Here is a 23,550-nt window from a genome sequence, read left to right as displayed (position 1 = left end):
TGCCAAGGACCTTAAAGTGGCGAGCTTACCTGCCTGCAGTAGAACCCGGGACCCTACCGTGCTGCAATAGACCCTTTGGCCACACTTTACCGAAGGACAGTGTCGCCTCCCGCGCCGCAACCCGCACGGCCTCCAGGTCAGACTGACACAGGCTGGCGATCTGTTCGATGCTTTCAGTCGCCTTTGAGGGCGGGAGAAAGGGGGCTTCTTAAGCAGCAGGTAGTCCCCGCTTGTCATCCCTGCTGCGCCAACCCCGGCATGGCTCCCAAGGCCTCGTGTGCCCTCTAGAGGCCTCTGGGCTTCCTACATGGTCTCTGGTTCTTAAGCGACACTCTCCGAAGTCCCTTCCACACCCCAGTACAAGCCGGCAAGCAAGGCCACCAGCAGCCTGTTTGCAGACCCCACCTAACAAGCCCGGCTGCCTTCTGGGACCTGCTACCTGAAACTTTCTTCCCTGGAGAACCAGGGCCTGATGGTCATACATCCACAGACAGCGCGCCCACAGGACCTTCAACCCCTTTGCCCAGCACCTGAGCCTCAGCAGGTGCTCCGAGGACATTTGGGGACAGTCCTGACCAAGTGGGGTCGGTGGCTTTGCCCTGCACTGAACCAGCTCCCATGTGCAAGTGGGCAACAAAGTTTTCCAGGAGGATCCCCAGCATGGGAGCACAGGGAGAGGGGAAGGCAGGGTTCACAGGCCCTGAAGCAACCCCATGCCATCCAGCCCGGGAAGATGAGCTGGAACCCAGTATGGGTTTTCATAAAACCCGTTCACAAAATGCTCATAGTGGCCTTGATGAGGTTATTGAAACAGGAAGTCCCTATGTAGCCCAGGCTGGCCTGGAACATGGTTCTGTGCCACCATGCCTGGCTTTTTTTTTTTTTTTTTTTTTTTCAGTGTGTGAAGACTCTGAAGAGATTACACGTGTACGCCACACCTACACACCCTCACACACGATGCGAGCAAAATCAGAGCAAACAGCTGCCATCTGCACTAGGTTTTAAGACAGGGTCTCTCCTAGCCTGGAGCTTACAGATAAGCTATGCCGGGAGGCTGGAGTCCCAGGACCCCCCCCCCCCCTTCTATCTCCCTCTACTGGAATTAAAGTGTGTGCCACCACACCTGCCTTTTTCTGTGGGGTTCTGGAGATTCCCACTCAGCCCCTGCAAACAGGAAATGTGCCAAAGGGGGCCAAGCCACTTCCGCTAAGGACAAAGGTGACAAGCGGCTCTCACATCGTCATAGGGCTTCATCTTTTTTCTCATTTACAAGAATTTATCATAGTTCAAACATGTTGGGCTGGGCAAGGAGTCCCTTGGTGTGGGGTCCTCTGCTTTGGAGTAGGGGCTGGCTGTTACTAGGGTCCTCTTGCTGGTGACACCCCCTGCCACTATCACCCCACCCTGTCCCAGTGAAAGCATTTTCAAGCTGCCCGCTGCAGCTGCTGCTCCCACCCTCACCACAGGTGACCTCCCGTCAGGTAGGACACCTCCCACGGGAGGACGAGGGTCTCACCCCCAGCTGCTGCAGCGCCATGCACGCCGCCTGCTGGAACTTGTCGTCACTGTCGTTTAAGGCATTGGTGTAGTACAGCAGAGCCTGGGGGAAGAGACAGGACTAGCCTGAGAGGTCGGGGCAGGTGCAGGGCCCCAGCTGGGTCGCGCACACGGCAGGTGCCCCAGTGACCCAGATCCAGCCCCTCTCTAAACAGTCTGGCCCGTGAGGTCTGCTAATCTGGCTAGGTGTATTGACATGAGGTAGATTGACCCAAGAGCGATCGCTAGCCAGCCTTAATAAGTGAACTCCACCAAGCTTTGTCATTTTTGGTTTTGGGGACAGGGTTTCTGTGGGTAGCCCTGGCTGTCCTGAAATTCACTCTGTTGACCAGGCTGGCCTCAAACTCACAGAGGCCTGCCTGCCTCTGCCTCCCAATGCTGGGATTAAAGGCGTTTGAACTCTGGAACACATGTAGTAGAGGGAGTAAACTGACTCCTTCATGTTGTCCTCTGACCTCCAAACTGTTGATACGACACACACTCTATTAATAGATAAATATTAAACATTTAAAAACACCTCTGAGAAACTAAGCCCAGGCTATGAGCTGGTACTAGGTCTGTCCTCGTACCTCCTGGTACGAGGTCACCCTAGTGACTGCAGCCCACATTCATCCTCTTCAGAGCACTCTCAGAGCTCCCATGAGTGTAGCCCCCATAACCCACTTTGTATCCTTGCGCACTCAGCCAGGACGCCCTCTCACACAGCACACCTTTTCCCGGAAGCGCCTGTTCCTGGCCGCGCTGGCCAGGCGCGTTCTGGCCGTCCTGCACAGCCGCGGGGGTCCGTCCAGCTGCAGTAGTGCCCAGGCTCGAAGTGTCTGTGGCAGGGGCTGCAGCTGGCCCAGACGCCTCCCATGCAGCTTCCTCAGGGCCTTGGCTGGGCCTGCACCCTGCAGCTCCTCAATGAGAGTAACTGAAAGACAAGAGAGGCAGGTGCCGTTGTTCGAGCCTGAGCTGCCTGAGCCACAGAGCCTCTCCAAGACAGAGGGCCGCCACCACCTCCCCACAGACACTTCCTCCAAGTGGAGCAGACACACCCTGAAAGCAGAACCGTAGGCCAGCCTTAGCACAGTGATCCCAGCACTTGGGAGGGTGAGGCCGAAGGATGGTGACTTGGCAGTCAGTCTAGGCAATAGAGTGAGACCCTGACTCAAAAAGAAACTAGAACTAGCCCAGACTTCTAGGCTGTCACCTCCTCTCCCCAGAACTACTCAGGACCGCTCACCTCACTCTTAATTTCCACCACAACTGACTCTGCTCTCTGCTCTCACTTTGCCTCAGTTCTGACAGCTAGAGGGCCAGTTACAGGAGCTCTGAACTGTGGCCCAAATCAGTCAACGCACAGAGACCCCGGGGTGTGTTGTAACTGGCTTCCAGGCCATGGCCACTTCCAGGCCATGGCCACCGCCAGGCCCTACCTTCCTTGGTGAGCTGGTTGAGGTGTTTCTCCAGGTCAGCAATGCCTTGCCGCTGCAGGTAGCTGTGGAACTGGAACCAGGTGACCATCGGCTCCTCCTGGAGCCCCGTTGTGCCCAGTAGCCCACCACAGCCAACCACCTGCTCCAGGAGCCTTCGACACACTGGCAGGGGGAGGGGACAGGAATGGAACTGAGGCCTCAGCTGGCCTCTCAGTAGATGGGTCTGTCAGCTGAAAGGGACTCTGGGAAAGGGGATCCCGTAGAATCAACAGATTCTTGGTTCTAGGGCCTTCCCTACCCCAGAAGTTGGCAGCTTCCGCCAATAAAGTTCACTTTCACTCTGCTCTGGCTGTTTTCCTGTCCTTTAATTCTCCAATTGACAGAGAAAAGGAGCGGGCCAGATAGCCACTACAGTGGACTCTGAATCCCCAGAGCCATAGCCTTGTAAACGTATGGCATCAGGCAGCCCAGAGAGTGGGCAGAACTTTCAGAATTTAAATGCCACCCCTGGGAGCATCAGCCTTCACTTGCTCCACAGGAAAATGCTACAGCTGCCCTCAGGAAGAGCCCAGCCTGATATCAGGATGCCTGGAAGGCACCTTGCTTGCATACCTTCCTATAACAGTCCTTGGTAGGAGGCAGAGGGGTTTACAGCCCACTTTCCCAGGGGCAGGCATCAAAAACATGCACAGAGATAGAGAAGGCCCAACATGGGAATACCCCAGTTGCAGTCCTGCCCTTCCCCAGGGATGGGGCAAGCAAGGAGGACGCTACCTATCTCCAGCTGGCCGGGGTACTTCCCTCGGACGCGGTGGAGGAACGTCTTCTTGAGCTGGCTCAGGAGTGTGGAGGCAGGGCAGGCCAGGACCTCACCAGGCTGCGTGCATCCTCGCCACAGTGCTAGGCCACCCTTCCTGGGAGGGGCCTGTGGGATGACTGAGAGCCAGCAGCTGCTCAGCAGCCTGGGCACGAGTAACCATGGGTACCAGAAACCCCTCCGCAAGGACCCAGGGTTGGAAGTGAGGGTAGGACACCGTTACGGGGACCTCCTCTCAGGCCTGTGTCACCCCCCAAAGGAACAGTGCTGCTCCAGGCACCTTCCTGGTCCCTCATGGATCAGCTACACTCACAGTCCCCCACCCCCCGCCCCCCACCATTAGGAAGCTGGACTTCCCAGACAGGTCCACAGAGGCAAAGAACTGAGGTGACTGCCATTGCTCCCTGGAGGGGACCCCAGAATGTGGGGGGGGAATGGCTGCAGTGAACCAGCAGTGGCCTCAGAATACAGAGACACGCAGGCGTGCAAGCCCAAATAACCCACCCGTCGGGGGAGGGGGAGGGAGGCAAGGCCTTGGGCGGGTGGCTGCGTGCTACTTACTCTCTTCAACCGACCTGGCCTTGCTGACCTGCTCAAAGTCAAGGTCTGAAAGCACTTCCAGGACCTGCCTTTGCTGGGCTGCTTCTTCCAGGAGGCAATCCTGGACCATCCGTGACAAATTAGGGGAGGCCAGTTTCTAGAACCAGAGAGATGCTGGGGTTAGCCCAGCATGGACGTCTCTGCCCACAGCTGCCCTGTCCCAGAGGTGGCTCCTAGCCTGTGACTTAAGCTCTTTGGCTGCATCAAGGTGAGCCCCCCAGGGTCAGCCCACCCAAGGACAGCCAGACATCACATAGCAGTGGGAAGAGGGTCAGGCCCATCTGACGGCATCCAGACCCCTGAGAGCAGCACTGCCTGAAGTCCCGATTCGACCCTTCCTGTGGTTGAGGCCCTTTGGACTGACTAGCACCTGTGTGTGGCTATCAGAACCTCCCACTGGCTTCAGGCCTTGGCTCCCCGAGGCCCATGCCGTTCCTCACCTCCTGCCACAAGTGCCTCCATGGCACTCAGGGTGGCTTCCTTCCTCCCCGGCCCCAGACTTTCCCACCTCTGAGTCCCCACCCTGGGCCAAGCTCCACCCGGACACCTGCAGCAGGGCCTTGCAGACTTGCAGGTGGACAGTAAGCAGCATGTCCAGCTCAGGGGCACCGGTTGTGAGCTCGCTGGCCGACACCTTCAATGATGGCCGTGGGGGTGGGGGGCTGTCCCTCCTGGGGAGACAAAAGAACTCAGTGACCATTGGGCTAGCAAAGGGGCCCCTTTCCCAGCACCACCCCCATCCCCAGCTCCAGACTGGAGACTGGGTTCCAGGCACAGGGGTTCAGTCGTGGAAAGGGAAAGAAAATTGGCTGGAAGTCAGACAGGTGTGGAGGGCAGGGCTTCCCAGGGGGCCTGAGGCTCGTTTTGCTCTTTGGTGAAGTGGGCAGGAAACCTAGACTGGGGGCTGGTATCACGGCTCACAAGGCAGAGCTGAGCCTCTCTGAGGCCCAACTGGCTTGCCACACTCGGGAAGGAAGCAGGCTTGGAATCTCCCTGGGGGACCACTGGGTTCAAGAAAGAAGTGCTGAGATCTGGGATAGAAGTGGCCCTGGGCCCTGGGGTGATCAAGGTAGGTGGTAAGGCAGAATGAGATGGATGGTGGTCCAGAGGGAGTGGCGGGCACATAGGTCAGTCAGTGTGACAGCCACTGAGGTCAAGGTCAGGGTTTTGTGTGCTGCCTGAGATCCCCTTGGTGACCATGAAGGCTTGCTGTGTGGGGACAGTGACATGGAGAGAAGTCACCATGCACAGTGAAACCTCACATTATAGCCAAGGACTTCGAGACTAGCATGGAGCTGCAGTAGTGCAGAGGCGTCCCCACTGGGGGTTCACTCACTCAGGAGCCTGGGAGCCCCCAAACAGGGACAGCTCGTCACTGGCAAGGTCGGCGTTCAGAAAGGCAAAGCTCTCAAGGATACAGTCCATCAGGCTCTGCGCTGACACAGGCTCCGGCTGCACCCCTCGGGGCTGTGGACAAGCACCAGGATGAGGGTCTTGCCCTCCCCACCCAGCCAGGATGTGACAGCCCCCTCCCCAGGACCAGCCCAGCAATGGCTCAAGTCTCAGCAGGATGAGCCCGGGATGTGGTACTTCCAGGGTTCCACCAACACGGCCTGAGACAGTGGAAGGTCACCAAGGAGACAGATCTGAAAGTCCTCACTTTGTCACCAACACCCATCGGACAAGCCACGGGGCAGGGCTTCTCCCACGAGGAGGCGCCACTCTATCCCAGCTGACACCTGCCCCTGCACTAAAGCCCAGCAATGGCTCATTTCCCAGCAAATCCGGAAAACTACTCTGCCCTTCTCCTGATGAGATTCAGAAGCTGTGGGTGAGCTGTGAATGGGGAGGCCTGCGGGAGCCACCAGAGACCTCTTGCTCCACACCAGGGCTGCCCCGCAGGGTTAGGGTCCCAGTACAGCAGGCCTCAGTCCACACCAACCACACCCCAAGAATGAAGCCCTGAAGCAGGTGCTCACAGCTGAGCCCACAGGGGAAAAAAAAAATCCTTGAGCAACAACAAAATAAGCCTGACCGCTGTGACTTTACTTCCATTAGAATAAAACTCTGCAAGTGCACGTGTGCATGTCTGTACAGACACGGGGATACACTGGGTTCTCATGATTTGAGGTAAGTATGTCAGCAGACTAGCAAATGCTGAACCGTCAGGGCCACACTGCAAACTCCCAGCCAGTGAGTATAAGGTCCACTTCTGTTTAAAAACTGGTTTTCTTTTCCTGTGTGTGTGTGTGTGTGTGTGTGTGTGTGTTGTATGTGTGCACGTGCTGGTGTGTGCAAAGGGGCCACGCAAGGGCAACCTCGGGTGTCATGCCTTAAAGGCTGTCCCCCTTGCTTTCTGGTTTGTTTTGGTTTTGAGGCAGGGTCTCTCTCTTACTGCCAGTCAGGCTACACTAGTGGCCCACCAGGCCCCAGGGACCCTCCTGTCTCCACCTCCTGACCTCTGAGGAGCTAGCCACCAGGCCTGCCCTTTCTTTATGTGGTGTGTGTGGGGGGGGGGTTTCAGGTCCTCATGTTTGTTTGCATAGCAAGCACTGACTGAGTTGTGTCCCAGCCCCGAGGACAGCTCATGTAGTTGATGGTGTCTTGCGTCAGCCCTGAGCGCTCCACACCTCCTGCCCGAAGGAAGCTCTTCAGACTCTCAGACTTTCACCACTGGGCCTGCTGGGGCTCGTGCCTGGGGCCCTGAGCCCGCAAACAGCCCTACACCTGGGGCCAGACACAGCAAGCGTGTGACCAGCGGCCCAGGCGGCGTGTCACGTGACGGTGACGGTGACTGGGGAAAGAGTGGCAGTCGCAGCCCCTCCCCCCCCTCAGTGGGGGGCGGAGATGCACAATGAACAATTTGGATTTTCTTTCCTCAAAAAAAAAAAATAAATAAAATGATAGCAGAGCCTGTGCGTCGATCCCGGGGCTGCACGTGACTCTTTGCAAGGAGGTGAGTTTCGGGAGAATGAGAGGTGATTGACCGAGTGCACAGGCATGTGTGTGAGAGAGAGACAGACGTACACACGCGTCTACATACATGTACGAGGCTGGAGAGAGGGCTCAGTGCTTAGGAGCACTGACTACTCTTGCAGTGGACCTGGGTTCGATTCCCAGCATCCACATGGTGGCCCACAACCATCTATAACCTGAGCTCCAGGGGACCAGGCACCCTCATTTGACACATGCATGTACATACACACAAATACACTCACATGTAAATAATAATAAATGTATGTGAGTTAGCCAGGCGTGGTGTCACACACGTCTTCCCAGCCACTGGAGGCTGAGGTGAGAGGATCAGGACTTCAAGGCCAGCCTGGGCCTCTTAGCAAAACTGAGACCATTTCTTGGAATTGGACAGGTGAGTTGAAAAAGTATCAACGTCTTCACTAGCCATTGATATATAAGTTACTTTAAGCTTTACTTTTTAAGATTTTTTTCTTTATTTACTTACTTACTATGAGTGCTCTATCTGCATGTACACCTGCACGCCAGAAGAGGGCACCATATCACCTTACAGATGGTTGCAAGCCACCCTGTGGTTGCTGGGAATTGAACTCAGGACCTCTGGAAGAGCAGCCAGTGTTCTTAACCTCTGAGCCATCTCTCTAGCCCCCCTGAGATCATTTCTCAAGTGAAGTCTATGGCTGCTCTGTGGATGAGCACCACCCCCCTTAGAAGTCCAGCTGAAGGAGGGACTGCTCCTTGTCTTATTGTCCTTAGCTGTTTTCTAGAAAAGAGAAGTGTCTCAGGGTTTTGAATGACTGTGCTATTACAAAGCACATGTGATTCTTCAAAGCACAGGAGTGTGACAGAAGCTGTGTGCCTGCGACTCAGACTGTTTCACACATAAATCCTGGACAAGTACAAATCATAGTGGCATTCTTCCTCAAATTCCTGTTCCTGGAACGTGTGGGCAGGGTCTTTTTAAGGTGGCAGCAGTAGATTCTGAGACACTGGACAGAGGATGAGAAGTGGAGCCTTCTCTCAGCTGTGCTGATGGGAGAATGGGAGGTCCAGGTGAGAATAAAACAGACAGACAGACAGATGGAAGAGGCCTATGTTGTATAGCTCTGAGAGAAAAAAAAAAGTGTCATCAACACCTGTAGAAGTTGGTGCATGTGGCGTGTGATCTACATTTTATTTTATGAATTTAAAAATGTAAACAAAGAGAGCCATCGGTCCAGGCCAGCAGCTCTCAGAGGCGCTGCAGGTGGCCAGAGAGCTGAACAGCCGCCGAGGGGAAGTTTCTGTGTGGCCGTAGAGATGAGGCGGGCAGCTGGCTACAAGGCCTTCGTGGATTCGGCTCTGGCCCAACGTTCTCAACCCTAAATTGCACCCCTCAGGACCCACCCACATCAGAAGCTTCTCGATGGAGCCAGGTTATGGCAAGACACAGAGCAAATTACTCACTGTGCGCTCCGGCCTCCCCTTGGTATTCTCTTCCTAGGCCTTGAAAAGTGAGAGCACTGAAGATGAGAGAGACTGGGCCCACTGAGGGGCGAGGCTGGGATGCTAAGGTGGGCTGGCAGGCCCCTGCACCTGCTCCTAGGCCTCGGGCCTGCAGCAAAGTGGCGCTGCTGTCCAGTACACGGTGGGCATACCTTCAGCCGGTCCCTGAGGCCGAGGACTTGGTACTCCAGCTCCCTGAGCTGGGGCTGCGCAGGATCTGCAGACCGCAGCAGGTCCAGGACCTCCTGTACCGGCCCCTCCACTCCGTCCCCCACATCTCCATCCTCCTGGCCCTTCTGTCTCCGTGGCACCTCGGGGCTGTGGGTGGGGGCATCTTCCAGCAGGGCCAGCCTCTCTCCTCCCAAATCCCTCCAGCCCGGCCGTTCTACAAGCACAGCCCCGGCTGGGTGAGCCAGGCCTGGCAGCAGGCCCGGAGGCGGGGGCTCCTCCCTGCTCTCCTCTTCTTTGCAGGCCATGGGGCCCGCAGGAACGGGTAGGAACCCCACATCTGAGGTGGACGCTGAAGTGCTGGTCTCAGCGTCTCTGGGGTCCTCGGAGCTGAAGGAGTCCATCTCCAGGAGCTCCTGGCTCCGGCTCCGCAGGGGGGCGCCCTGGAGCTCACTGTCAGATAAGTAGCCGAGGATGGAGGTGGCCCTTGGCCCACCTAGCAGCAGGGCCTGCTGCATTGGCTGCTGGAGGACAGACTGGGAGGGGACGCAGGAGCAACCTCAGCAGCTGCCCCAGGGACTGTGCTGAGACCCCTCCCCCCCACCTCCCACCCCACCCCCGTGCCCAGATCTGCCAAAGCGACTGGCTTCCAGAGGTGCTGTCCCCTTACTCCCCCTCTAGCTCTCCCTTCCAGCTTCAGCTTCACTGTTTCATCCTTGCCATGCTCCTGCCTCAGGACCTTTGTGCTGACCGTGCATAGAGACCAAAGCAAATGGAAAGGGGGCCACTGGAGCACTTAGGGCGTCTAGGGGTTTGGGAAGTCGTGGCATATGAGTTGGGACCCTCATCAGGGCTGAAGGCATGTGTGCAGGGCGGTTCCAGGGCCTGGAACCCTGCATGGCTGCAAGCTTGGGCCAAATGTTCCCACTGAAGATTGGATAGCTCAGCACTGAGGTGACCTCAGTGTCTCTTGAGTAAACACACAGTGGGGGGGAGGGGCGTGTGTTAATAAAGGTCCCTGTGAGTGAGGACCCATCCCAAAGACAACACCAAGAGAAATGCTAAGGGTGCCTGTGTGTATAGCATTCAGTAACCCCCGCCCCCAAGGGAAGAGAAAGGAGAGGAGGGTGGCCCTGGCTCCGAGGGGCTCCTGGCCCCTGGAGATCATGGGGGAAAAGTTGCTTTCCTGTATATGGCTCTAGATCACTCTCCTGGAAGCTCTAAGTTACCTCAACAAGGTGAGGCCAAGGCCATGACTGGGCAGAGGACACACATACACATACACACACACAGAGAGAGAGAGAGAGAGAGAGAGAGAGAGAGAGAGAGAGAGAGAGAGAGAGAGATATGCTAGGTGCCAGCACCAGCCCAAGTCCCATGGCCTCAAGCAGCAAAAGACAGAGCCACACAGCCCTGCAGCCCCGAAAGCTGAACCCCAAGCAGGCCATGTCCCTTGCTGCTCGGCCCATCTCGCATACTCACCAGGTAGTATTTGTCCCGGAAGCTGGGGGTGCTGGGAGGCGTCCAGGTGTACAGGGAGCCCTTCCTGCTGCCTATGGAGAACCTGCCAGTGGGGCTGGGCGACACCAGCCGACACTCGGAGTCCAAGGGGCTACAGGGAAAGAGCAGAGACCATCAGGGACTCAGAAGGGACCCAGAGCTCCGCAGTCCCAGGCAGCTGCCTTGTCTTTCAAAGTAACTTATGCAAGAGCTCTGATGATCTTCCCACAGACCCAGGGGTTGGTAGGAGTTCTGTGGCTGGGTTATTTACATGGGTTGGAATGATGGCTCCCAGACAAGAAATTTGCCTGGGCAAATGTCCCCTCCAATAAGAGGGGCCAGCCCTGAATTTGCCCCACTTTTCTCTCATCCCAAAGCCTTCAAGTCAGCTAGGCCTGACTGATGCTCACGACACCCTCAGATATAGTGGACTAGGCTCAGGGGTAGAGGTCAAGGAGGCAAGGGGGCAGCATGGGCCCCAGCTGAGGAGTACACCAAACCCACCAGGGGGGCCTGAACCCCAGAGGCCTGCAGTACCTCCTCCACCTGAAGGAACCTGTGACCAGCAGGACTCAGGGACATGAGAGTGGCTGGCTTGGGGTTGTGGTGCGCACTTGAGCACATCCTAGATGACTGAGCCGGGCTATGTTCTCAGCTCTTTCCCACCCTGCCACACCTGCTCTGGGGACAGGAAAGAGACGCACTGGAAGTGCAAGATGGCTCTGCCACTGACAACAGAAACTCCAGAGACCACAGGTTCCTGAAGTTGGAGCCCCAAAGCCAACATAGACTGTTCTGAGCCTGGACCTCACAGTCTGGGCCCTAGAGGAGCTCCTCAGGGTGACAGCTCAGCCCTGGACTGGAAAGGATGAGAGCCAGCAACAGGAGGCACGGGGAGGAGGCCTACGTGGGCACAGAGCACCCCTCTGAAGGATTAGGTGAGGCCTAGAGAAGGTCCTGGCTCAGCTAGAGCTGCCAGAATGTGAGAGTGGAATTCAAGGTCCCAGGAGGCATGGAGGAAGAGGGGACAGGGCTGCTGTAAAGGTCAGGCCAGCCTGGCTTTTGTTAGGATGGGTGAGGACAGGGATGGCCGTAGAGGAGCAGGTCTATCAGGCCCCTATTGAGCAGACAGGACTACTTGGCTCCCCTGCACCCAGAGCTGGGGCAGCCTTGGTGAGGCAGGTTGGCCCAGTAGTTCTCACTTCCACAGCAGCTCCAGCTGCAGCTTGATGGTGCCCAGCTCAGTGATGTCCACCACCACAAGCTGGGGCCGGGCTGTGAAGAAGTCCGCGATGTCGCACGTCACAGCGCCCACCACCATGGAGCTCAGGCCTCGAAGCTCTGTCACCTGGACATGAGGGACAGGACGATGGTGTCTGAGCCAGGCAGCCAGGCGCCCGGCCCTGCCCTGGGTCTGGCCCCACCTTGATCTCCAGGTGCTCATGTACAGTGGGCACAAAGGCCCTCTCCTCCTCGTCCCAGGTCTGGCTGTCATCCGGCTCGATCCGGCCCTTCAGCCGCCACCGCTGACGGCCCAGGCGCATGAGCACCTGCAAGTGAGGCACAGGAAAGGGTGTGGGGAAAGCCCCTTACTGCCTGCTGGGGGAACCCCTCCCAAGCCTAAGGGCCTGGACCTCCAAGGCCTTCCCTGGCTGTACCTCATACTGGTCTCCAGGACAGAGGCGTGCATAGCCCACCAAACCTGGAACACAGAAATGGGCTAGTCTTTACCCCTGCCCGGGGACCATGGGGACCCTGAGGTACAGGGGTGTGCCGGCCAACATGGGAAGAACAAGAGGTTCCGATGTTCAAGAGGGTGGAGGGCATCACAGGGTACTTCAGAGAGTGTCAACAGTCAGGGCTGGTCTCCAGACCCTGGGACTCTGGCCCACACGGCTCACCCTTAACAGGCACTTAAAAAGATCTGTCACGCAGCCCAGCCCCGCTTGGTGCTCACCTTTCATCCTGACATGGAACTCGCCCAGGTGAGCTTCCAAGGCCCCCTCTATGACGCACATGTCCTGCAAGGCCCACAGGTGGATCAGCCCCTGCCCTGGCCAGCCCCAGCCCCTCCCCAGGAGCCCGGAGCAGGGGCGGAGAGAAGCCACTCACCTCCATGCACTCCTGCAAACTGCGGCCCAGCTCCTGCAGGCTCTCTCGGGAGGCCCGGCTCTGGGTGCTGTTGCTGAAGGCGCGCTGCATGTTGGAGGCGCCATCTCGAAGACGCCACTGGATACAGTAGCCTTCGTGGAGCTCGTCTACCTGTGGCAGACAGAAAGGCTGTGGGCCACACCCAGGGACAGCCCACGGCCACCCCACCATCTGTTCCTCCGAGAACTCTCTGCCACCCTGGCCTCGAACTGTGGAACTCATGGCTCTAAGCCCACCCACCTGACACCCCAGCACCTAGGATCACTCAGCCACACCCTGCTGGCCTGAGTCCTAACTGTGGAATGGAATGTGAGCTATGACAGCTGTTTGCAAACTGACCCAGGACTTGGTTGGCAGAAGCAGGGGGATCTCTGAGGCCAGCCTGGTCTATAGAGTGAGCTCCAGGACAGCCAAGGCTACACAGAGAAATCCTGTCTCAACCCTCAACCCCTCTCCAAGAAAGAAAGAAAGAAAGAAAGAAAGAAAGAAAGAAAGAAAGAAAGAAAGAAAGAAAGAAAAAAAAAAAAAAAAAAAGAAAGCAAGCTTAAGCTGGGTGTGGTGGTGCACGTTTTTAATCCCAGCCACTCAGGGAAGCAGAGGCAGGCAGATCACTGTGAGTTTGATGTTCAGGGCCAGCATGGTCTACAAAGTGAGTCCAGGACAGGCTGCGCAGAGAAACCCTATCTGAAAAATAATGAAAAGCCTAAAGGAAGGTAAGAGTGCTTGCACACAGCTTTAATCCCAGTACTCAGGAGGCAGAGGCAAATAACTCTCTGTGAGTTCAACTCCAGACTGGTCTATGTAGTGAGCTCTAGGACAGCCAAGGCCACACAGTAAGACCCTGTCTCAAGAGGAGAAAGGAGGGTGGGGGAGGAGGAAGAGAGGCAAGCCTAGGGGACTTGCTTGGGCACTGTGGGCACATCCCTCTGCCTTTCTGTCTACACAGGGATGGTTAGAGCCTTCCAAGACCAAGCCACAAGCCCTGTGTATCAACTGGTGACCCATAAGCCCAGGACACCTGGACATTCCTTACACCCAGCTCAGGGCTGGACCTGCTGTCAGTCACTGCAGCTCTGCGTCACTCTCCACCCCAACTCTCTCCAGCTACCCACGACCACCCAGCCCGACACCCCCATGGTATCCAGCGACACCCACATGGCTCCCTGGGACACCTACGTAATGCCCCCACTAGCCCCCTAGACACCCTCCCCATAACACCCCCATGATGTGGTAGCCACCCACCTTGCTGATGTGGAACTCCACCTTCCGGATGTGTCTCTCCACCAAGCGCATTTGCTTCTCCCGGAAAAGAAAAAGCTGCTTTAGAATCGGCCAGGTTCCCCCGGCTTCACCCCCTCCCCAGGAGCAGGGGACTGGGCTCAGACCTCAAAGGGGCTTGCCTAGGGACTCAGTTTCTCCACTTGTAACATAAGAGGATGCCCAGGTGTTCTGCCCAAGGGCTAGCTCAGGCAGTCTTACCTACCCTGGAGACCTCACAGGGACATGGGCTTACCTTGTCCAGATCGTAGTAAAAGGCCTGAAGAGAAAGGAAGTGAGTGTCAGAGTCCCAGAGACCTCTCATCACAGGGGTTGTGTGGGGGGGAACCTGAGCTTCAAGGACAAAGCCAATGCCTACAGCCTGGCCTGCTCGTGGCCATGGACATCCAAGGGAAAATGAATTAAACGCATGCATTGTGGGCAAGTCAGTTCTGTATGTGGCACTATTTCCCTGTGTGTCCCAGGCACGTTTCTTAGCCTCTCTGAGCCTCCCTTTCTTCCTACAGAAAATGGGCAGCAGCCTTAGTAACTGTCCGTAGGCCGGGCAGTGGTGGCGCAGGCCTTTAATCCCAGAACTTGGGAGAGAGGCAGGCGGATCTCTGAGTTCCAGGACAGCCAGGTCTGCAGAGTGAGCTCCAGGACAGCCAAGGCTACAGTACAGAGAAACCCTGTCTGGAAAGTGCCAAATCAACCAACCAAAAACAAAACAAAACAAAAGAGCATGTCTGGAAAGGAGTTTCTGGATGACTGGGTTAATTGGGGCTGGGAAGACAGACCCTAAATGAGTGTGGGTCATCCTAGAGGCTGGAGTCCTGGGCTACATAACAAGGAAAGAGCCAGCAAAGCAGCCGCTTCCATCCTGCGCTGCCCTCTGACCCAAGACGCGGTGGGCTGCCTCGCCCACCTGATTGTTGTGCCTTGAGCCAAAACAAACCCTCTCTCTCCTAAGTTGTTTATGTCATCACAACAGGGAGAGAAGTAGTAGCCACATGCGTGACTACAAAATCCGAATTTCAGCTAAGAAGTGAAGCGCTGGGCCAGCTGGATGGTTCGTGGCTGCCGCCAATCCTGCTGACCTGAGCTTGCTGCCTCGGACCCGAGTGGCGGGAGGAGAGAACTGTCCCCCACAGCTGTCCGCTCAGCCCCACAGGGCACTGTGGCAGCTGTGTGCCTGCTTTGCCTCCTCTCCCTCACATCATCAGTCAGTCAATCAATACACCACATTAAAACCTAAAATGAAGAGCTAGAAAGGGCCTGAGATTTGAAGAGGTGTCCTCAATTCAGGCTTTTGGGAAACCCGCAAAACCCTCCTCCCTTGTGGGCTCCAGGCTCCCTGTCCTAGATGCGGGGGTCCCCACCCTTCCCCGATACCAGTGTGACATAGTATCAGGCAGTGGGGACTGCCGAGACAGGCCTCTTTATACATTGTCTGCCTGAGCGAGACTCCTGTACCCCAGAGAATGGGGCATGGTGTGGGAGCAGCCGCGTTCCCTGGGGGGGCGGCAGGGCTAGGAATGGGTGGGGTCTTAGAAGGGCCTCTCCCTCCCTCTGTTCCAGCCATCACCCTGTCGCCTACCTAGGGAGGCTCCAAACGCACCCAGCTCTGCTTTCCCATGTGGCTGACACCCACATGAGACTGGGCCTTCCACCCCGCCGACACCCAAAGGAAGCTGAGGCAGCTTTGATATTCAACCCCCTGTCTTCTCCCTTTCTCCCAGCCCCATAGTGAGGGACCTACGTAAGGCTGAACTTAGAGGAGGGACAGAGGGACACAGCTTGGGAGGAGAAGTCCAGAGCGTGACAAGACATGGCAGCTTTGCTCCTGCGTGTGGCCCAGGCGGGCTGGGTGACAGTCCCCCAGGCAGCAGCTGGTGCTGTATCCGCTTTATAAAATGAAGAAGGTCTAAGGAGATACAGTATGTCAATACATGACTATCCAACTGTTGAGGAGACAGATCAGAGAAAGGGGAATTTCTTAGGAAGTTCACGGTGGGGGAAGGAAAAGGACTCTAGCCTGATGAGGGGACTTGTCTTCTCAAAAGATATTTTACACAGTTCCCCAGGATGACTGAAGCCCAGACTCAATGGTGGGTGGGACCACATCTTGACCAGAGCTGCTTAGATGTGCAAGCCCCTGGCCTCTGTTTAAACTCTGATCTCACTTCAGGGCTGGTGGACTTTGGGGGTATCTCCTGGATCCCTTTGCTCCTCTTCTTAACACATTGGCTAAATCTCCTTTTTCTGCTTTCCTGTGTTAAGTTGGCTCTTCTGATTGGCTTCCTAAGGGTGGGTGGCCAGACGAGACTCAGGAGTGTGAGGGGATCAGAGGGATCAGAGACAGGGACAAGGGGTCCGTTGCTGGAGTGGATGTGCCTAAGGAGGTAGAGGGCACCTACTGATGACTTAAGCTTCTCACAGGGTCAGAGACTCAGAGCAGAAAAGGTTGCTGCTTGTCTGAAAATCAAATTTCACTGGGCGTCCTGGCATTTTGTTGTTTCGGTTGGTTTTTGATACGCTGGGCAACAGACAACTCAAGAGTCCATAAGCCCTACACCAGCCAAGGCTGGGTTTGGCCTCAGCCCACACCCTGATGTCCACAGAAAACCATCACCCAGGACCATGCATGACATACTGGGGCCGGGGCAGGGCCTGTGACACTCAGAGAAATGGCCACTTTCCTGAGTAACAAGCTGCCTGGCCCCGGAGTGTCTAATGGCCAAAATTTAAGGAATGGGATCATGAACCTCTGGTTATCTGACAGCTCTTCCAAGAGCTGTCACCACAAATACGACAGGCCTCTGGGTGGAGACCTCCGACTGTCTTTCGGCTGCTATGAGCAGCACCATCCTCATCCCGGCCACTCACCAGCCTGGAGCTCCTCTGGGTGTCCGTGTGGCGCCCGCACAGGTAGTCCAGTTCGGCCTGCTGTTCACACAGGTGCTCCCTACGGTGGACGGGGAGGCAGATCTGAAGAGAATGGAGGAGCCCAGCAGCCCTTCCAGCCTAAGGGTTGACAGTTTGCCTCCTGGGGATTCCTGTTACCCCTGAACCCCACAAATCAGTCAAGCTGTTACCAGGCACATCATGAAGACAGACACATGGATCCTGGCAGTCAAGGGGAGGCTGAGAGGGGGGACCCTGAGTTGAGGAGGGCAGGACAAATAGAAGAGGAAGGGAGGAGGGGGCCAGAGACAGAGAGAACAGGTAGAAGGCTGACAGGGGAGGAAGAAGATGAGACCATGGGCCCAGGGGAAGGAAGGTGGGAGGATCCAGGGGGAGGAAGGAGAAGGGACACAATGAAATGCTGAGCAGTGGAGCCAGCAGCTGAGGATGAGAGCGGCACCTGGGAAGGAAAAGTCCCTTCAAGCGACACGACAGCCCTGGGCTGGGCTCACTCTTAAGATGTTCAGTCAGGACAGCTGACCTGATGTTCAGTCTGTCTGACCATACTCTGCCCCTCCTGCCTGCTCCAGATAAGAAGGGGCCCTCTAACTCAGAACCCAGGGTGCTGCAGGGGGCTTGGAGTGTCCCAGGTGGACAACAAGGAAGCAGGCATCCAGATCTGCCTGGCCAGGCCACCCCCTTCCCCAGCGTTCCTTCCCTCCTCAAGGCCTCAAGGCCAAGGACACACACATGTTTCAGGAGGGTCTGCAGCCCAAGCAGGGCCTTCCAGTCTCTGAGAGCCTTAGCCTTGCCTACCCTGAGAGCATCATCTAGAAGGTGGGTTTTGAAAACTGCTCCTTTCAGGGCTCCTATCCTCCATTCTCGTGGCTCAGGGTGGTCTCTGGTGAGGTGGAGAAGGGAACATGCTCTCTGCTCTCGCATTAGGGGACTTAGGTGCCACGGCATGTGGAAATGCCTCCACAGGCCATTCTCTTGTAGGCCAAGGTGTGTCCTTCCTGCTGTGACTGTTCCTGTGCAGTCCCCAGCAACATGGTTCTCTCTGTCTCCCCCACACACACCCTGGATTTATCTTATCAAGATCAGTTTACTGAGTGACATCAGCTGCCCCAGCAGAGAAGGGACCCAGATGAACTTGGTCTGTGCAGACCCGGCTCTCCCAGCTGGGACACCGGTGCCCCCCTTAGACCATGCTTAGCAGTCACGTGGCTGAAACCCAGCGACATCCAGCTCTACTCAGAATAAAACCAAACTCCTCTGCCTCGGTCTCCGCAGCTACCTGTCTCCCCTCTCCCCTTTCCTTGCCTGCACCCTGACATCCTTCCCGGTGTGACCCCAAGCCCATCCTGTCTCCCTCGCACTCCACCCCATGCGGCAAGTCCACCACCAGGCTGCAGCTGCCAGAGGATCCTGAAGCTGGGGCCTAAGGGCCCGGTCACCTCCTCCCTCAGCACAGAACCTTTCCTGGCTCTGTGATGAACAGCAAAGGCCGCCCACTCTTCACACAGACCTGGAGCATTGTCTCATTGTCCCTGCCTCTCTTGCCCCGGAGCCCCTGAACTCTGAGGCTTCTGGCCTTCTCATTATCCAAACGGGATTCACCTCCTCCCCTGTGGCCGTGCTGTATTCCGGGGATGCCCAGGACTGCCCCTTTAAAACACGTCAGACTCCTTCCTTCCTGCCTCACCCGATTTCTCCTGCAGCACCTACACCACCTGACATACGTCTCAGTACTGCTGTCTGTCTGTCTGTCTGCACCACACAGAAGGGCTTTCTGACTGGTGTACTCCTTAAGCGCCAAGAACTCATTTGTTCCTGCTTCTGCCTGACCTCCCACTGCTGTGTGAGCTCAGATCGGAGCACGGAGCACAGACCCCGGCCAGGACATGCCACCCCCTGTGCCCGGGACGGTGCTGACAGCTCTGTCCTTCCCATCCTTGGCAGTCTCAGCCCCTGTGTGATGATCCACCCACCAGGAGACCCCGTGACTGCCTGCCTTCCTCCCTGCTGCAGCTGAGGTGGCAGCCGTGACTGCAGCAGCAGCCAGATGCCCTCTGTGTCTCCCACACAGTCCTACAACCCCCAGGAAGAGGTGGGACGGGCAGGAAGGGGAGGAGCCGCTCCCCACTCACCTGAGGCCTCTCTTCAAAGCATCGAAGATTTTCTTCACTTGCTGCGGCCGGGGGTCCAGACAGAGTGAGCCCTTACGCAGCGTGCCGTAGGCCTTGGAGGACTTGGCCGGCAGCCGTGACCGCACGGAGTTCCTGTTGATGGACTTTCTGTGGGAGGGGACAGAGAGTCAGCACAGCTGGCTGGGTTCCACTTCCATCACCTCCAAGCTTCATGCTCTTCAGAAGGCTGAGGTTCTTGGAGCCTCAGTTTCCTCATCTGGAAAACGGGAGGCCTGGGTTTGACGATGAAGGGGACTGTAACAAAACCTCGGTATCAGAAATGAGCTTCCAGTGAGGGTGCCGCAAAGCAGCCGGACTCCATTGAGTGGCGTGCTCCGTGTAGGCAAAGCAGCCCTAGAGGGGCTGAATGCCAGCCCCAGGGTCCCAGGACACAGGCACCTGTTCAGCTCCCACCTCTCTGATGGCCTTCCCTCAGGGACCGTCCCCCCCCCAGCTCTGTTCTTTTACTTGGTATTAGAGAAAGTGGCTGTGATAGTTGTAACTGTCAAACCAACACCACGTATCACCAACCAGGTGGGAAGAGAGTCTCGGTGAGGACTTGTCCAAATCATATTGGCCAGTGTGCATGTCTGGGGCTGGGGGGTTGGGGGGTCTTGCTGGCCTTAATTGGTATGGGAAAAGCCAGCCTGAAAGTGGGCGGTGCCATTCCCTAGGCCTGGGCCCTGGAGTGTGTAAGAGCAGAAAAAGCTGAGCAGTCGGTGTACAAGCATCCCTTTCTCTCTGCTCTCCACTATGGAAGCGACGTGACCAGCTGCTTCAGGCTCCTGCTGCCTCGACTTCCCTCCTGTGATGGGGTGTGAGCTGGAGCTATAAGCTGAATGCTCCTTTTCTCCCCAAAGTTGCTCTTTGTCAGGGTGTTTTAGCACAGCAACAAAAACACAGCCAGGATGGTGGCCTAGCGTGTCTGCGCCCATGTGTGTGTGTGCCCTTGATCTGACAGAGGCCAAGGACTAGGTGGGCAGCCTTCAGCTTCACTTCAGTTCTCCTCAGATCGGGGGGTCTTCATTGCCTCAATCTCATACGACACCGGATGCAACCGTGTCTGGAAGCAACGCCAAGCTGGTTCGTAAAGGGAAGCCGCTCAGGCTTCTCATCAGCTCCATCCGCTCAAGGAGACAGGAGCCCAGATGTGAGGGGCAGGGAGGAGCCATTGCCTGACCGAGGGGAGGACCTAGAAGGGTGGTCCTGGGTAGCCTGGAGGGGAAGACCCCACCCCCAACCAGATCCATCATTCATATCTGTTGACTTCTGAGCAGAGGGGATAAGAGCTTTTTTAAGCTTCCGCCTTCCTTAGTCAAAGCAGCTTCCCTGGTCTTGCACACACTCCAAGCCTCGATTTTGTCAACTGTAAAACGGGGAAGCTGATACCCCAGTTCTGTAATTGGCACGTGAAGGCCAATCATTAGTTTGACCCGTGTGAGCTAATCTGAACGACTTGCATCCCAGCCGTGGCTCTCCTGCGCTGGCACCTGGATAATAGATGCTCAGCTAACAGCGTGCCTGAAGCAGGGAAGGCTACAGCCATAATGGCCGGAGGGCAGAGAAACATGGGTGGGAGGGCCAAGTCCCTACCCCTGCTCCAGGAACACGAGCCCCTAGTGGCCCGACCCACCCCCCAAGGGGGGGGGGGGTCACAATTCACATCTGAAGGCAGAGGACCGGATCTTGGGCTAGCAAGCCAGGCAGGGGGCGGGGCACGGAGACTTGGCTCTGCTCCGTCCAGCCCTAAGAAAAGCCACGAGGCTGGGTTCCGGCTGGGTGAGATGCTGAGCATTCCACAGGTGGGAGACAACACAAACACGCAGCTTACTCAAGCCACGTCGGCTCGTCGCCCTGCTTTGGGATCAACCCACACCCCCAAGTCCCTGAAACTGACAATCCGGCACCATACCAACCCACCCCAGCCTTGGGGGAGGGGGCTGTGCCCCAGTACTCAAGCCCCAGCCCCACAGCTCCGGGCACTTAACCCACTCTGCCTCAGTTTCCTCGCCTGTGGGGGGGGCGGGTGCTAACGCCTGTCCCTTGACTTGCCATAACAGCCTCTTAGCAGATGAGTCCCCACAATATAGCAACCGCCATTTCAGGGGCTGGGCTAGGACAGAGTAGTAACCAAGACAGACAGACGCCTGCCCTGAGAGATACAAGGCCACCTCCGAGCCGTGTGGCCTTGGGTGATGGAGTCTCTCTGGTTTCAATTGTCTCTCTGTGGAAAGGAGTCTGGGACTGCCAAGGCTGGGACTGCCACAAGGGCTCTACGCGCCGATAAATGCAAAGAACTCCAAGCAGTGTCTGGCAAACAGCAGGGACCACATGGGTGTCAAAGTTGAAGAGATAAAGTTAGAACAAACTTGTCAAATAGGACCTGACGCTGAGAAGAAAATAGAAAAGCCAAGTGGGCAGGGAGGGGGCAGCTCCCCAGCAGTGGCTGGGAGAGGGAATGGCACCTGGTGCTCTGTCCCTGGTGCTGGTATTCACACAGATGGCAGAAGAGTGACTCTTCAAAGCCCTCTCCCCCTCCTCGCTCCCTCCCCAAGGCCACATCACCCACCTCTTGGACCGGGCCCTCCACAAAGTTGCCATCTCAGGCACGGACAGGCCACACTGCAGACAGGGGGACAGGTGGGTCCTGGCAGATGAGGGTCCAGGTAGCCAGAGGACAGTGAGGTGGGAGGTGGTGCTGTCTGGAGCTGCAGCTCACCTCAGGGGTCACCTCAGGGGTCACCTCAGGGGTCTACAGTCCCTGAAGTGTGCCCCTCAGCCCACCCCTCCCCTCTCCCTGGGCTCTGGAGCTTCTGAGCCCAGCGCTGGCTCTGGGCATCTGAGGGCCGTGGCTCCGAGGGCTGGCACAGCACAGCCTGGATGGTGAAATGAGGTGCGTGCTGCATGGCTGGCTGGTGTCACGGGCTCCGGGTAGCTCTGGGGGCGGATGTGTCACCTGCCCTAGGAGGACTCAGTAAATATTAAACAGCCCCAGGCCTGCCAGACAGGCTTCCGGGCACGTGCAGCCTGGCGTCCAGTGCTCACAAGCCACCACGCAGCCTCGGCTTGCCATGACTGTCTGGAACAGACAGGGCCCTGCTCGCATGCCGAACCCACCCCAGCCTCCAGGCAGGGCAGTCCCTGGTTGACTTCATAGACTCCTGGCCGGCCACATGCACATCAGCCAGGCTGACCTCGGTCCTGTGTCTCATGACCAGTGCTGGAGGGCATTGCCAGCCTGACCATGCTGAGCCTCAGCTCTGCTGTGCTTCAAAACGCTGGTTCCACCTGCACTGCATGGGTATCCGAGCCTGTGCCCAGACATAATTTAGGAACCAAACTGGGTGATCCACCCCAACTCCTGACTTCAGAGGTGCTGACAGTCCTGGAGGATGGCCCTGGAAGCCGAGTGCCTGTTAGTGGAGACTATTGGGTCACTGTCAGCACGTGACCCAGTCCTCCTCCCCGCCCCTACAGAGTCTGGAAAGAGAAATGGCCTTATCAGACTAATCATTCACACCTTAGTACTAAATTCTATCAGCTAGCCTCTCCAAGTGAGTTCTCTCTCTGCGGGAGTAGGAAGCCCTGGCTAGCTCAAGAGTGGGGTAGGATGGGAACAGGCCGTGTGCCCCCATCCTGAGCGGAGTCCTGCTGGGCTGTCCAGGGTCATTTTGCCTTACCCACCTTTGTGCAGTCCCTTCATCTCTGTAACTGAGCAATCTGGAAACGGGCAGAGGTGAGGCCTGAATACCCGGGAGATGGACAGAGTCAGGAAGTTAAAAGCAACTGTGCAGGGGCTGGAAAGACCACCCAGCAGTTAAGCACCTTGGCTGCTCTTGCCAAAGGCCTGAGTCGGATTCCCAGCACCCACATGGCGGCTCGGTTTAAGTGTCTCTAAGTCCAGTTCCAGGGGATCCAACGCCCTCTTCTGGCCTCCTTGTGCACTGCATGCATACACACATGCAAGCCAAACAATGATACACAGAAAATAAAAGTAATTAAGTCTAAAACAAACAAACAAACAAACAAGCAAAACCCTAGCTATGTCTCTTCCCTAGCACCACAGGCAACCTTCCCAGGCTGCAGCTGGCTGGGGACCACTCGGGACCTCAAGAATAGCTAAGCCTAGCAACCTCTGGTATGTCCAAGTAGCCCTAAGGGACCCAGGCACTTGCAGCATCAGGGCTCACCCTTCTAGACCACTGCATGTATCTGACTGATGGCCGTGAGCCCATGTATCATAACAGGACCAAACCACCTTCATCTTCTAGGAGTCCAGGGGTGGCCGAGTGGAGAGATCCCTTGGGACTTTTTGGACAGAAGTCTTGATGGGGCTTGATGGGACAGGTCCCATGGATATGGGGTGGAAGTGTGACATGGGAGCACCACCAGGAGGCTCTGTGCTGTCTGTCACATGCCGTCCTCTCCCACTGAACCACACAGGGCCCTCCATGCCTCAGTGGACCAGTCCAGAGATGGTCCCAGGCTATGTGCTCCTTGGCCAACTCCACACAGAGATCCCAGGGTGGGG

At 56.8% G+C, this 23,550-nt stretch overlaps 1 protein-coding gene across 4 annotated transcripts in view; it reads right to left on the bottom strand.

Moving 5' to 3' along the window:
- Ripor3 (RIPOR family member 3) overlaps positions 1-23,550 on the bottom strand; it is a 64,773-nt gene that overhangs the window by 2,069 nt on the left and 39,154 nt on the right. For 3 of the 4 annotated variants that reach the window (XM_060382795.1, XM_021637610.2, XM_060382796.1), the window contains 19 exons: positions 18,981-19,127; positions 16,813-16,891; positions 14,183-14,206; positions 13,912-13,965; positions 12,631-12,780; positions 12,476-12,539; positions 12,177-12,220; positions 11,943-12,068; positions 11,721-11,866; positions 10,501-10,630; positions 9,003-9,554; positions 5,729-5,859; positions 4,940-5,063; positions 4,354-4,489; positions 3,750-3,911; positions 2,976-3,137; positions 2,268-2,470; positions 1,517-1,600; positions 91-181 (listed from right to left, as the gene is read on the bottom strand). In XM_060382795.1, the coding sequence (XP_060238778.1) occupies positions 91-181; positions 1,517-1,600; positions 2,268-2,470; positions 2,976-3,137; positions 3,750-3,911; positions 4,354-4,489; positions 4,940-5,063; positions 5,729-5,859; positions 9,003-9,554; positions 10,501-10,630; positions 11,721-11,866; positions 11,943-12,068; positions 12,177-12,220; positions 12,476-12,539; positions 12,631-12,780; positions 13,912-13,965; positions 14,183-14,206; positions 16,813-16,891; positions 18,981-19,127 (2,609 nt within the window). Of the gene's footprint in view, positions 1-90; positions 182-1,516; positions 1,601-2,267; positions 2,471-2,975; positions 3,138-3,749; positions 3,912-4,353; positions 4,490-4,939; positions 5,064-5,728; positions 5,860-9,002; positions 9,555-10,500; positions 10,631-11,720; positions 11,867-11,942; positions 12,069-12,176; positions 12,221-12,475; positions 12,540-12,630; positions 12,781-13,911; positions 13,966-14,182; positions 14,207-16,812; positions 16,892-18,980; positions 19,128-21,588; positions 21,858-23,550 lie in introns of those variants that run through there. The other variant, XM_060382797.1, reaches the window with a different exon arrangement.

Source organism: Meriones unguiculatus, chromosome 4 (genome assembly GCF_030254825.1).
Source record: "Meriones unguiculatus strain TT.TT164.6M chromosome 4, Bangor_MerUng_6.1, whole genome shotgun sequence".
In the NCBI taxonomy this organism is placed as follows: Eukaryota; Metazoa; Chordata; class Mammalia; order Rodentia; family Muridae; genus Meriones; species Meriones unguiculatus.
The sequence above is the reverse complement of the archived record's forward strand: the minus strand, read 5'-3'. Positions and strand labels throughout refer to the sequence as shown.